This window comes from Haliaeetus leucocephalus, unplaced genomic scaffold (genome assembly GCF_000737465.1).
Source record: "Haliaeetus leucocephalus isolate CR32 unplaced genomic scaffold, Haliaeetus_leucocephalus-4.0 Scaffold751, whole genome shotgun sequence".
Classification (NCBI taxonomy): Eukaryota; Metazoa; Chordata; class Aves; order Accipitriformes; family Accipitridae; genus Haliaeetus; species Haliaeetus leucocephalus.
In genome coordinates, this window is record NW_010973187.1 from 10,739,318 (window position 1) to 10,755,031 (window position 15,714).

The 15,714-nt window shown below is 36.6% G+C and overlaps 1 protein-coding gene across 1 annotated transcript in view; it reads right to left on the minus strand.

Moving 5' to 3' along the window:
- SEMA3E (sema domain, immunoglobulin domain (Ig), short basic domain, secreted, (semaphorin) 3E) overlaps positions 1 to 15,714 on the minus strand; it is a 145,878-nt gene that overhangs the window by 46,068 nt on the left and 84,096 nt on the right. Inside the window, exons 3-4 of the mRNA XM_010580945.1 lie at positions 14,709 to 14,768; positions 9,739 to 9,858 (exon numbers count right to left, since the gene is read on the minus strand). Of these exons, the coding sequence (XP_010579247.1) occupies positions 9,739 to 9,858; positions 14,709 to 14,768 (180 nt within the window). The remainder of the gene's footprint in view (positions 1 to 9,738; positions 9,859 to 14,708; positions 14,769 to 15,714) is intronic.

The following is a 15,714-nucleotide window of genomic DNA, read 5'->3' on the forward strand; positions in this document are numbered from 1 at the left end:
CTGCATATAGAAATCACAGGCATTTATCCTTATCTGTTCAGAATGTTTAAACAGAAGTGACTGAATGGGTCAGAATTTTAGGAGACACACCTTTGCATGACCTTACACTGGACACATAAACTCATTAGGGTCCTATGGCATAGAATAGGACCATTAGCAAAATAAATTATGATTATATTGCCCTAGTGTGACAATTAGTATATATGAAAGTTCCAGGGACCACATAAAGGATCTCTAGAATTAAAATGTTTGTATACCTGTATATGGAGATATAGTCTTATCACCAGGTGAAAGAAGAGCTAAAGACAGTACAAAATCGCTACACAAAAGTGGAGGGATTTCTGTGGGGAAGTGCACAGTCTTTACTCAGAGCCTCACTAGCCGAGACTGTCCCTTTTCCTTGATTTTGGCAGGCTGAACTTGTGTTGAGATTGTGAGGGTCACATCAGAGCAAATACCAAATAAAAGTCCTCTCATCTGATGATTGCTATCACAACTGGGGAAAAAGGTCATAGAAAAAAAAAAGGAAGGATACAGCTCTATGGTTTGAGCTTGCAGTCTAGGTTTGGTGATGGATGGAGCAACAGATGCATTGGGTATGGAGAGGACAACAGCTACATTCAACTGGGAACGGATTTCAGAAGGAAAGCAGATACCCTGGGGAAATTCTGTGTCTCGGTAGTGTGGAGCCTTAGGTAGCCAATGTTCCTTTTGCAGAGCTTCAACAGGGCATGCCGAAGTGGGCCATTCTGGAAGAAAGGGCAGAGGACTGGATCCACTGCCTCCTGATGACATGTATGAACTGCAAGTAATACTTCTTTTTAGTTCACTTTTTAATCACTGTTCAGGTTTTGCTGGTTCTAACTATGATGACTAACACCTTATTGAGCAGTATCTCCACTCCTCAGACAATGCCATAGACTTCACCAGGTGCCCAGACTTAGAGAAATACTTTCTGCCATAAATAAAGGTGGCAGAATCCAAAAATCATTATGATCAGAGCTGCAATATTTTACCAACCCCCATCAAATTACCACACAGGTGCAGTATTTCTTTCTCTTTGGGATAATAGTAGTATTCCTCTGGATTGATTCATTCTCTCCTGACCATCTGTCTTTCATCTTGCAAAGGGCAGGTCTAATACGATGGAAAATTCATTTCATACGGCTGATCAATTCACATTCTCTACCAATCTGCCAAATTGAACTTAAACTTCACTTATGGCCATATTTAGACAGTATTCAAAAGTAATGAATGTCATTCACCTCATTTTATGGGTGGAGAGTACTGTCAAACAAACCTGTTGTCTGTTACAGTGTGCAAGAATGACTGATAAGAACAACTGTGTTGATACAGAATACTTGGCTTTCTCCAGGGCATTTCACTTAGTACATAGCTATCTGGAGAAACAATGTGCATTGTAGAATTATTAAGAAATATAAGCTGCTGACAGATATTAAAGTATAGTTTTTATTAGGTATGCATCAATGAATCCTCTTTTACTGAAGGTTTCCCTAAATTTTGTTTTTCATAGAAAAATGATTTTTTTTAATTTAGCAGTGATTTAAACAATCATATGATTTCTTTCCTAGTAAAGCTTACAAAAAGACTGGGGAGGCATAAATAACGAAGAGAAAAGGTTAATGAGAGCTCTGGGTGCATTCAAATTATAGAATGCTCTGAATACTGAGTTAAAGCTCAGAAGCTAACAAAGTAGATTTTAATACAACCATATCCAAAGTGGTATGTCTTGGAATAGGGAACACAGTGTATATCTGAAGTACATCAGAATGCCCTAGAAGGTGGAGGTTCAGATCCTTGTTCAGACTACTTTCATGTATTAGACTGAGATCCCTCATTTAGAATCTTGGACATCCCAGGTGCCTTGTTAGAGCTGACAGTGACAGGCATCTCTAGAAATCTCTTCATTGACTTTGTCATAAGAGACTGCTAATTAGGTGCCTCAACTAAGTGTGTAAACTGGGATAACTTTGTGCTCCAGAGAAGATCTTTGGGTCAAGCGTAAAATGCTAAAAAGAGATTTTTCATTGTGATGTTGTGCCAAGAACTCAGCACTTTAGTCTATCTCAAACAGAGGCAGGGAAGTGACCTTGCCTGTATACACACCATCGAATAGCTTGTCTGGTTCTAGTGTCCACACTTCCAGAACATGTGAAAATATTGCAGAGAGTTCACAGGAAGGACACAAATATGATTGAGGAATCCTTGTGATAGGAGGTTTAAGAAGCTATATTTATTCAGCTTATCAAAAAAAAGTGAAGAGGTGGCTTGATCTTTGTGCGTAGGTACTTACATATGGAAAAGATGTGGAAAAGATAGTAGGAGACTTTTCAACTTTGCTATCAAAGGCATATCAAGGTTAAATGACAGGAAGTTGAAGTTAGATAAATTTAACCTTCAGTAAGTGGCTATTTCCTAACACTGAAAGTCATTAAATATTAGGACAGCTTACCAGAAAAATAGTGGTGTTACCATTACCTAGATTCTTTGAAATGACAATACAAATTTGCCTGAAAATGTTTTAATTCAATACCTGGGAGAAATTATCCATGCAGTGTGTTACTGACCACATAAAATGTCCTGATGGTCCCTTCTGGCCTTTGTTTCTATTTATGCAATACACATTATCCCTTTCCTAGGAAAGTATGGAAAGAACAGAATTGCCCTTTCTTCATTACTGAGCTTCACATAATCAGCTGTTAATTAAGGTAATTATTATAGACAAAATTAATGAACTTTAATTTCTCACAAAACCATATGCATTGGTTCAGAAGGAACTTTTCCCACCCTGTTCCAGAAGAGGATATTTGTCTTTTTTTTTTGAAAGGTTCAGAGATTGGCCAGCTGCAGAGGATGGGTTGTTATTTGAGCTGGTGCAGAAAATCATTTTCATGTGTTGCTTGGTTAGTACTTTCTCATTTTCTTAGGACTACATATATAAGCCATGGGTTTGGTAAGAAATGCTTCTTCAGGTTAGGGTTGATGTGGGTCTTCAGCTTTTTCTTCTTCCCTTTTCAGCACAGCACCTTTGTTGTATGACTTGAGCACAGGGGTGTTCTTCACTTAATTAATTTCCTGCCTATTAATGAGTTTAGGTACCATTTTAATCTCTCTTGAAACATATATATATATTTAACTTCCAAAACCTGAAATGCATTAATCTAACTGAAATCCAGGTCTTTGGGGTGTTTCCATGCAATTTGGCAGCCTGTGATGTGGGCATTCAGACTCAATGATGTAATTAACCCCTCTGGTAAAAGACTTTATGACATTGTGTTGCTTCTTTGACACCACTACATATATATGAACAATTGATATTGGTTTAAACGTCACCCTGCTTAATGACTAGTTCCACATGAACTATAGATGAAGAGGACTAAGCAATTTCATAGTATTTATGATTACAGATTCAATTCTATAAATAAAGTGAGTTGAAAAACTTCCTAAGATTTTGTAGATGGCATTCTAACTGGTGGCTTTTTATCCATAGAGAGGGACACTGTGTGTCTAAGCAAGTATTTTCAAGGCAAGAATTTGTCACACATTCTATCTAACGAAGGACTGACCAACACCCACTTCTGTTTAGTCAGTGAAACCAGATGTTCCTCCTCCTTAATCCTCTGCAAACTGGGAGCGGAGATGAGGTAATAGGAAAAAGCATGGAGAGGGAATAACTGGGTAGATCATTATTTGTTTTGATTATAAAAATACATCAGAAACAATATCCTAAAATAATAGATGCATATATGTATACAATTTTGTTTCTTAACAAAGCTGAAAGAATGATGACATTACCAAATGCTGATCAGGAGCAGAAGAATTATATGACTGGAACATTGTCTCTTAATATCCCTGTCAATTCACTTCAGTTTGTTAAAGGAGAACTGAGGAGCCTACATTTGTTTGGTGTAGAGAGGCAAATGGAAAGCTTATTACACAGTTGAACTTTATCCTGGTTTTGCTCTGAATCACAGAATATGTAGAAAAAGAAGTGCCCCTCCCCACATCCGATGAAATATTAAGGGCAACATAGATTAGAAAGAAGAAATTCCAGCTTGTCTGAATTGTTGTCCAAGCAAACAAATACACCTGCTGCTTCACTGAAGGTAATTCCTTTCTAACAGGGCTTAAAATCTTAGAATTTAGAGCTTTTGTTCCCTGATCAGCAGAACCTCATGTGGCTAATTGAAGAGGAAATAGCATAATAAGGAATACATCATATTAGGAACACCTGGAGGAGACTCCCAGAAATCATCAGTGAATTTTGTGGAAAGGGTGACTTAGTCCATCAGCCTTCTGAGGTGAAGTACAACTGCAGGCAGTTTACTGAGTTAAATGAGGCATTGAAAATGGTGCTCCGCCAGCTCAATGTATGTATTAAAAATTTACAGTGTGTTCTGGAAGAAGAATTCGTCATGCACTGTTCTTTCCCACTACTTTCATTCCCTCAGCAGGTTTTGTCATGCAGAGATGCCTTCCTCGCCAGGAATCAGCTCTATCTTGTCACCATAGCGTTTGCAAAAACTTAGCATGTTACTTCTGCATATCGTTTTCTTTTGGAATTTCCACTCATTTTACAGCTCCTATGGAGCTGTATTTGGTGGAAATCCCATCTGGACTTGTTAAAGGTGCTTTGCAAGTTAGTTAATAAGGCAGTTTGAATCATTGGAAGGCCTCTGGGGCACCCCTAAAACCTGTTGCTCTGCTGAATAGATAACTCATTAAGATAAAATCATTGCCTGACTGCAGACAGCTCATCCGATTTACCTAAAGTTCATCATAATTCACCTAGGGTATTTTAAGCTATATAGAACAGTAGTGGAGTACTGTTTTATGAGCAGACAGATGTGGAGAAACACAGAGTGAGATAGAAAGCATTTCTTCCAGTACTCATCTTCTACTTCCAAAACAGAGAAGTTTATACAAATGCAAAAGGAAGAGACTGGATGCAGATGCTTTCGCCCTGCTCCCGCCCCTTGTTGACATCAAAGGCAACAGGAGTGACAAGTGTCAATTTGGTGAGAATGGAAACAGAATAATATATTTTTTCTGCACTTTTCTTCAGCTTCTATATTTGGTTTGAAGACTTATCTCAGTTTTTTTCTCACAGAGCACATGGGAAGGATGCATGTTCAATTCATGATGGGAAATTTAGGGTGGAGGGTTTCTGGCTCTTGGTTTTTTTCGGAAAAATACCCATTGATTTTAATGAAATGAACTCCTCTTCATTTCTGGATGATAGACAAATAGAAACTGGAGGAACCCAACCTTTTCTAACCTGCATGGATTTTTGACATTTGAAATCATTTCATGAAGTCAGTGATAATGAACTCACTGGCTGGCAATTAATTGCTTATGTTTTTTTGGATAAGATTTTGTAATATGTTCTTTTGCAAACACCAATAGTTCTTCTGTCTGCAAAGTCAGCACTCCTGTTTCTCCCAATTTGTAATTTATTTCTAAATGGCAGAAAAACACTGTGTAATTTGCTGAAGTGTTTAAATTTGGGAAAGCAACATTCATCAGGGTCAAAGTAATTAGAAAGAGAGAGAAAGATAAAAAACTGCATGTTGCTGTCAGTGACTATACTTGTATATTTTTAGAAAGGTAATATCTGGCAACAGCTTTACTAAAGTGAACAGCCTGGAATTCCAAAGCAATATCAATTAAACCAATATTACAATAGAATGATTGCAGTAAACTATTATGTATTTAATCTCTCAAATGGGTAGTGTATCATAGAATTTATAAATAATTTGATATAGAAATACATATCTGGTTAGATTCCGGTGGTACGACACAAGTTTGAGGTAGAATTCAATAAATCCATTATTTATTGTTTGTTGTTTTATATGATCAACATTCAAATATATTAGGACAATATGCATAGTATCATTAAATTTCTATAAACCAGAAAAAGCATGAAAGAAACATTTAAACATATATAATGTATCATAGTACAATTTTGTTGTGAAAGATTTCAAAGCACATTTCAATTACTACATAGTAATTTAGATTAATGTTTTCTAGAGACACTGTTTAGGGGAATGGACATTTTTACTGGTTTTTTTGAGAAACTTAGAGGTTCTGATTTTTAGTAAGTTCCAAGGAATAATGATCTGCCAATGAGGCCATCAAATTCTGCCTATTTTTGGAGGCAAAAAATCTCCTTTTGGCTTCACTATTTGTTGACAAGAGCTCAGTGTTCTACAAGACACAGCTTAAACCTGGTTTTGGTAAGAAAGTATGGATTTGTAGTTGCATAAGAATATAAGGCTTTATACAGAAGGTGTAATGCTCCTTTTCACAAGTTGGATTGCACCTCACAAAAACATGCTAAATACCAGATCAGGATGCCATACAGTATGATTATGATCATGGCTTTGGGATATTCTCACTGTTCAAGGGAAAAAACAGTAATGCTACGTTTTCTTACAAAATGCTATTCAGAAATGGATGACTTTATGTAAACTTTTGTTTCAAGCTAACAGTGAAATACATTTTTTCCTGCAACATGGGGCTAGTGAGCACCAAGAACAAGAGCCTCAACTGGATGTTTTCTTCCAACAGGTTGTTTCTCTTTGGCGTGCTCAGTAAATTGTGAGAGATAAGGTTGTAGAAAATATAGTCCTGATATTCTATTATGCTCTTAAACGCCTGTATCTCTGATTTGTATTTATATACAGTTTGTAATTTAAGAACCTGCAGTTTTTACTGACAGGGTCACATCTTTTCTTCGCCATCAGCTCAGGAAGCACTGTTGAAACTTATGGTTAAGGTACCTGACCACAGAGCAAGTATTTCCTCTGTGTTGATACTGCTGGTTCATAGTTCCATATAGAAGAGAGAATCTAGCTTCACATGCTGCGTTAACTAGGTATCTAGATACAGAGAAGTCTGCTATAAGGGCTCCCTTTTTAGCTCCCACCCTTTATACCTCAACATGTCTGCAAAGTGTCATGGTTCAAATGTATATAAGCCTCGAATACAGCTTGTGCTACTTAAAGAGACTCTGTTCAGAAGCAACTTAGTTTGCAGATCAAAGTTAGATTTTACTTATATGGAAGTAAGTTCAATATATTTAATAAAAAATGTCAACAATATCTGAAAAATGTTCCTTTCATCCAGCTGCATATTATAAACTCCATTTAACTGCATATAATTGCATATTATAAACCAGCATTTACCTTTCAAATTAAATTCTGAGTTTTAGTATTTTTTTGATAAAGGTGTTTGGGTCCTGTTTAGAAATGGAACAGTATCGTTACATTTTTAAGACTGTTTCATTTGTTACTCTCCTTTCCATGACAGTCAGACAGTGAGAATGAAGCCAGAGAGCTGAGGCGGACGAAATGGGGGACAGTAGTCAGAAGTCATTGGATCGGGATACTCTGGCCAAACAGAAAGATCAGCAAACAGAAACTGAACTGCAGTTTTCTGAGGAAGGATCTTGTCCCTTCACTTCCTGCAGCTACACAATGTCCTTATCAGTCAAAGAAAGCAAGACTAAAATTTGCCCACTCAATCACATACCACGTGTTATTTTTAACTTACCATAAACATGGCACCTTTTTTAATCCTTAAAGTCAGCTTTTCAGATAATGAATACTAATATAGCTACTTACTAGTGCAGCAAATATATTTACTGTTGGTCTACACAAACAGAAAAACGGTAATTTTCCCATGACTTCTGTGTGGGTAAAATTTTAGAACTTCAGTTTGACAAGGAAGAATAATAAACAAAAAGACGGGAAGGAAGGACAGTGATACATAAGGGGACAATCACGGGCCACACATTCTTATATACAAGTCTTGTTTCTCATTTTTTGTTTGTTTGGTTTCTATTTTTATTAGCCTATTGCTTATGCTTTCTTAAATAGTGTTCCTAAATATACAGACATTGCTTCCTTTAAACTGTACCGGGAAGCCTGACAGGAGGTTCATGAGAGGAGCAAAGAAGACATGCAAATTTGGCTTATTTTAAAATTGCTTATTATTTAGCTCCTTCCTCAATTTTAGAGGAAATCTTCTTTCTGCAATTCAAATAACTACATTAAACAACGCATTCGTGTTTTCTTTTATATATATATGCATATACACACATCAGCTGACTGTAATGTAGCTTAAATGTTTTGGCAAATATTCTGAAATATCTGGAAATGGAAAAGAATGCATTTGTGACTTTATCTATTTTGAAACTTTACTTTTTCTCATGGTCATCAGTAAGGTTGGTCTTTATGGTTTACTCTGTATTATTTTATAAATAATATCCACAAAATTGAACCTGCCTCTAATGTGGACTCAAGTAATTGCAATCACCTTGAAAATCCCACTCCTGGCCATAGAGGGAAGAAGGAATTCTGTTGGATGGTGCTTTAGCATCATCTCCATAAGAAGTGCTCAGCTTTACCAGAAGACATCACTAAATATGAACCAACTAAGCAAGACCATTGCCCAGCATCTCATCCTGCCATTTGCCAGTAAAAGCCAATCTTACTTTTGGGCTACAGATGATCTCCATCTATTAAGTCCCAACTCACAAAGTGTGTGACCAAGAATCCCTGGTCAGATTCCTAAAGAGGTCATCAAGTGCCTTTCCAGCAGCCTAGTGAAATCCTCCTCTGACTGCAGGGCAGCTCAGATTAACCGTGGGATCCCTTACCAGTTGTTTTACCTTATAAATGAATAAATTATTTCTTCAGCATTGCTAAGTATATGATAAGGGATAACTTTGAGTGTCCAGTTTTCACTAATTCTGGACTTCCAAAGTCCAGACCTAGTAGTGTAATTTATAATTTGTCTACAAATTCAATTTGATAACAGTTGTAGAAATTCAGCTCTTCAGGAAGGCTTTTTAATGTCAGGAATTTCAAAATATACTCATAAACTCCATATGGATTTTAGACTGGCAGTGGGAGTGCGATGAAACAAGGATGCAAGGAAGCAGGATGTACGCAGGATCAACCAGTCCGCATTTTGGCCTCCATGGAGCAACACACAGGTTGCATATAATCAGGATTAGGTTGAATGCCTAAGGAGGCTTATCCACTAATTTAAAATGAGAGATTGGTACTTTTGCTGATTCTTTAACCTCGATCTGATACAACTGAGACAGAAAGGATCCAGATTTCTGAAAAATCCAGACAATTTCTATTTTTGCATAAGAAATATGTTGACAATATTGATTCTATGTTGCGCTTAATGATCTTCTCTGCAGTACTATTTCACTCAGCTACAAGTGTCATTAAGGAGCTAATGCACTTGCTGAATATGATCAACATTAAGAAGATGAATTTAACAAAGAATTATTAAGGTATTCCATCTCCCATCAAACTAATATGTATTCTGTTATATGATGTATTATTTCATTAAAAAAAACACCACAAACAAACCAGTTTCAGATTTAGCTGAAAACTCCAAAATATTTAATAATTTTTGGTAAGAATTTCTATGTCAGCTTATCTAGTAATAAAATTCTAAGATGAAAATGACTTTGCGTTCTTTGCTTAATTCTCCAAAATATACTTTCAATCATTAGTGAGTTCCTCTAGTCACAAACTGAATTTTAGACCAGCATTACATTTCATCAGGGAAAATATCTCTTGTATGGTTTGTATGAGAACTCTGAGCACTTGAATTTAAATATTTATTTTTAACCATAGAGGCTTTGCTGGAATCCAGACAAGAAGAGTCACTACTGTAAAACAAATTTCTTACCTCTGATGGATGTCCAGCTCTAATAAAAGTACAGAGCGGATCAAAAGCTCCTGTTCCACAAGCCAGAAGATGCGTTCTGTTGTATCGGTGAAGGACACGAATGTAATTTGCACATTCATCCTGGTTTACATAAAAAAATAAAAAAGGAAAATATTAGCGCTTTTTTTTTTTAAGTTTTGTGTTTGGAGTTTTTGGTTTGCTTTTTTTTTAAATCTTAGGTGCCCTTAGGTGATATTCTGTGTATGGAAACTGTCTATCCTGTTAAATATAAGACCTTAGTTCTCCCACTTTCATGTTAGTACCTCAGTGCCACCAATTTCAAGGATGGACACTTTTGACATGAAAAATGCAAGTTTAGAGCATTATTTATTACAATTTGTTTTCGATGCTTAACCAATTAGGAGTTATTAAGTTATAAAATACACTTCTGTGCTTCTCTAATTTCAGAGATATTCTCCAAATCTAAATATTTGTTTTACTAAATATTATTAGATGCACTAGACATTAGACTCAGAACATGAGACGTGAATAGCCAGCAAATGGCTTCTCTCTCAAGTTTAATAAACTTTTTCTCAAGAAAAGTAACACTTTTTTCTTACATTTTTTTCCATAAGACATCTGCACCATTAATTTCTTGTATAATTAATTGCTAATCAATATTTTTTTTATATTGTATAGCCTCATGCTTTATCTGTTCCTACTGTTCAAACCCTCCTTTGAAGAAGAAATTATTCATTTCCCCCAGGGCGATACACTGGGACTCATTAGTGTATTTGCAGCTTCATAAATATTACAATTAAAAAATTTTCAAACATCCCTTTGAGATGTGGGGTCATTATCCTTCCTGTGCTAAACTAGAAGTGGAGACAGTGAGATAAAAGTATCCATTGATTTTGGGACTCCTGGGACTTGGTTTTACAGAGTATTTAACATTTTGCAACAATTTCTATGTTTGGAGCAAAATTCCTGTTCATTTCCATTCATTGCTCAACATTTCTGCAAGTCAGACCCTGGGTTTTAACAGTCACACCAGGTTTAAGACGACAATTATAATGGGATTAATCTTAGCTAACTTTAGCTATTCTAAAGTTTAGACATGTAATTTATGCTATTCTCCTAGGGTTTTTCAATAGTAAACGAAGAAGGCTAGACATCTCCAAAAAGCAATTAATTCTATCCTAAAATGGAAATGTAAAACAGAGTGGAGGAATTTCCTTTTTGCTGTCCTTCACTGATGACTACTCTAGTTTTCAGACTGCTATATTTATATTAGAACAATCCTGGGTCTTATTAACCATCTGCAAGGACTTAATGTCACAGAGGATGAGTCTGCAGCAAGGCCATGGGCAGAATTCAGCTCTTGCAAATCCACATTGGGTTCAAAACTAAACCCCACCTTTCTTCTTTCTTTAAACGCTTGTGTTCTTCAGTGCAAGTCTTCCAACTGCTCCAACAAATAAATAAGGATCATAAGGAAGAATTCTCCTTTGCTACATGATTCTCCTTAAATGTTCACCTTGAAGATATCTCATGCTAATTGAAAGAAGCAGGTAATCTACACAGGCAGGTAATCCGTTGTGTAAATAAATATTATGTGTATGCAAAGGACAAATCAACTTGCAATATCTTACTTCTGGAATTTCTTAATTCCTAACTAATTTATTCTTTTTTTACAGCAAATGAAAAAAAAATAAATAAAGGTCTTCCTTCATATGGCATCCACATGATCTCTCACCTGGACAAAATTTCTTAGACCCACTGAAAAAAACCTGCTACTTGAATTGTCAGAGAAGTTGAGAGAAGAGTGAGTTGTGATTAGTAGGATGCGATCCTCTATACATGGATCAACACTCAGAGACAGAGGTGCCCACTTTGCATGTGCATTTCACAAACGTTTGCTGACTGGTGGTAGCAGAATGTTAATACATGGGAATTTTATGATGCTTTGCAGTTTTTAAATACATGCTGTACTGGGCACTGATGTTGTTCCTCATTCTGCCTCCCCTCCAAGTATGACGTTCCTGACTTATCCCCTCTGTTCTTTCTCAGTGGTGGTCTGGTCTTTACTCCATGGTTTCCTTTTTTATCCACATATGCCTGCAGCTCTTGATCTTTGTCTCAAAAGCACTGTGGAGGAAGAGAGATCTTAGGATTTTTTTTTTTAAATGGGCAAAAAATTACACATTTTTTTCTCCTGTGCGCCTTTATAGAAATGCCTCAGAATTTCTGCAGAAAAAACAGGATGAGGCAGATACCAACTATAGAAAAAAGTCATCCCAAATGGCTAGAATTTATCATTTATAAACAAATGAAAAAAGGTGCTATTCTGGGAAGTGCCAGGCAACTAGGCATTGCTGCTGGCCCCACTAACAAGAAAGAGATGCATCAGCCAAGGGAACATTAAAATAAGTTTTCTTCCTACTATATTAATGAATTAAATGTTGTGGTTGTCTTTAGGAGGCTCCATAGACATATTAATAGGTCTGTGGAATTTTATTCATCTGAAACTTCTCTGTGTGAAGGAATTAGTCATCACTACAGAATTTGATTTCTATATCTGAATGATTTCCAATTCTGATAAAATAATTGAAAGGAACAAAAGCTCTCACACCACAGGTGTGTTTCCTGGCAAACTGGATGAAAGCAGAAGGATTTTTTCCTTGGCTTGACCCAGATCAGAAAAGTGTGGCCTGAGTTTAAGGTGATACATGTGTTGTTAAGACAAGGCTTTTCTAACTGTCCTATTAAGTGTGTTACAAGGTCTCTGAAACTGTATTTATGACTACAGTACTTGCAGTTTTACTGCTACAAGATGAACTGATAACTTTTAAAGGTTGTAAAAGCTTGTAAAAGTGGCCTGTTCTGTTATACAGAAAGAGGTAGCAGAGAACACTTGAAGTACCTCAACAGAGATGCTTATTACAGCATTTGTAGTTCTACTTAATGTTAATTATGCCTTGAGTAACAGATCTTTTGCAAAGGAAAATAAAGAAAGAAGCAGCATGGAAATAAGCAAAAAGGTTTGAAAGAGCACAGATGAGTAATTTTTTTTCTGAGACTTTACAGTGGGAAAAATAACATTCAGAACTTAAAAAATGGCAAAGGGTTGATTTTAAGACACTATGCCATTAAGTCAATATTGGTTTATGGCTACAAAAAACAAAGGTAAAAAGAAAAGTAATAGGAAATATTTTATTTTAATTTAGATTCCTTTCAGGTTGAGCAATTTAGCTTACTGAATACTGAGCATGCTAATGAAAATTACTAAGGTTTCCCTGGAATTAATTAGTCTTACTCATTCACATAGTCCCATACATAATTAGGTCTCATGTGAGGATCAGAATATTGTTTGGTAGTACAATATTTCCAGCTTTTGCAATTTTAACGCCTTTTTCTTAAAGACTCCAGTTCTGGAGTCTTGTGATTATTGAAAATTCTGTGTTTTTCTTTTAAAAAAATAGAGACCAAACTTTCACAGTACTGAGTGATGTGGGAAAGATATGAAGTTCTTTAAATTTTCTCATTCATTACAATGCAAATTTGAAGGCTTATAAAAACAGATCGGATTGTAAAAGATTTTCAATTTTAGGGAATCTCATGAGTCTGAGGAGGATACCTTTACATTACATTGGAAAACCAGTACCCATTTCTGTATTTATTTAACCCAAAGAATATTGTCAAACTATCAGAGAATAAATCCCATCATGTAGTGGTGAAGGAAAGATGACAGAACTTTAACTGTAATAACAGCCTATGCTAAGACGTAGTATTAAATAAAGCTCAAAGGATTTAGGGTTTGGATTCATTTAATAGGATCATAAAGTTTGGATAATGTAGAAAAGCACCATTTTCAACCAAAGCCGCCTGAAATTCTCAAGGGTACAAAAGCATTCAGGAAAATGCAATGAACTTGTAAGATACCTCAAAAAGGATCAGTTCTAGGCCAGGTGAGTGTAAGGAGAGAAGTATCATGTTGGGTTTTGTTATTGTTGTTGTTGTTGTTATTATTATTATTATTATTATTATTTTCCAATCTGGTTCACAAGTTCCCTTGATGTGGACTGTTCGCATGCTTGTACTTCAACAGGAATCTTTATAGTTTCCTAATCTTTACTGGGAATATGTTGTGGTTATCATCAAGGCTGCCTGTTTGCTCTATTTGTGGGAAAACTGTGCATGTGCCCTTCTATGTCTTACATTCCTGTCGCTCTTGCTGTAAAACTATCATCATTTTCAAATCCTTTGGTACAGTGTGAGCTCTCTCAGCTGTGGGATTTATTAGGTGTTGTACTTGCTGTGTGTTTATGAGGTGCAGATAATGAGCTTGGTGCACTGCAAAATTAAAGAGAGCTCCCATCCAGAAGAACTTTCATCCTGTGGTGCCAATGATATCAGCTGCTGTATGTCAGTGAGCTTTCAGGCTTTTTCCCGGGAACTGATTACAGTCAAAGCACTGGATCACAAGAACGGAACAGTTTTGGGGCTCATTAAAACAGAATATTTTAATTAATATATCAAAAAACCTATAGGGCAAAGCAATTTAGAGTATATTTGATAATTATTAAAAATTTAACTTCTTCTTTGAAAGTATTCTAGAGAATGTGAATTCTAAAGATAAATTAGAATGTGAAAAAGTTTGAATGGAGAAGGTATCCTGTGTGTATGAATAGAAAGGGAAACAGAAATGGGAAAGGAGAATTAGTAAGGTGCTTTCTTTGATATCACCAGAAAAAGAACTAAGAGAAAGTTCAGATGATCAAAAGTGTTCCTTGTCCATTTATGATCTGGTTTGAAAAACAATTAAACTAATAATTTAGTGTGTTCACAGTAGTTACACATTTTTAAGCTGCAACACTTAGAATTATATCTGTGCTTTGATCTCTCTGCAGTTTAGGGATACCTAAATCCTTGTTTTGGACCAGCCACTGGTATAATTGAAGTATACTTGATTTGTAATTAATGATACTTACAGCATCTCTTCCTTTAATTGCGCATTCTTCTGCCTGCAGAGGTGTACTAGGCCAATGGATCTGAGGAAAAAAAAAACAAAACCAAACATAGATCATTCAGCTGACACTCTGATCATGTCAGTCCAGCTTTTCCACTATTTTTCATTTGAAAGACTCCTAGAACAGAATTATAGAATCATAGAACAGCCCAGGTTGGAAGGCACCTCAAAAGATCATCTGGCCCAACCTTTCCCAGGAAAGAGAACCTAGATGAGATTACCTAGCACCCTGTCCTATCACAACTTTAAAACCTCCAGTAATGGAGGCTCCACCATGTCCCTGGGGAAGTTGTTTCAGTGATTGATTGTTCTCACTGTAAAAAATTTCTTTATTATCTCCTGGTGCAGCTTGTACCCATTCCCCTTTGTCTTGTCCATGTGGCTCCTTGTGAAGAGAGAGCCTCTGTCCTCTTTGTAGCTGCCCTTTAGTACTGGAATACTGGGATGAGATCCCCCCGAGCCTTCTCTTCTCCAGGGAGACAAGACCTAACTAACTCCTTCAGTCTTTCCTCATAGGGCAGGTTCTTCAGCCCTTTGATCATCATTGTGGCCCTCCTTTGGAGCCTCTCCAGTCTCTCCACATCTTTAATGAATTGTGGGGACCAGAACTGGACCCAGTAGTCCAGGTGCGTCCTGACAAGTGCTGAGTAGAGTGGGATGATCATGTCTCTGCCTCTGCTAGTAATGCCCCTGTGGATGCAGCCAGGAGCCGAAGTGCCTTCATTGCCGCAGCAATGCACTGGTGACTCTCGCTCAGCTGCTTGTCCCCTGGGACCCCCGGGTCCCTTTCAGCAAGGCTGCTCCCCAGACACACAGATCCCAGTCTGTACTGGGCTCTTTGGCTATGTTGTCCCAGGTGCAAGACTTTGCACCTGTCTTTATACTTGACTAATCATACTATATATGCATTTTTCATTCTATGCTATAAAGTTTAATTAAGTTTCTGTTACTATTTGAAGTTTTCAAGT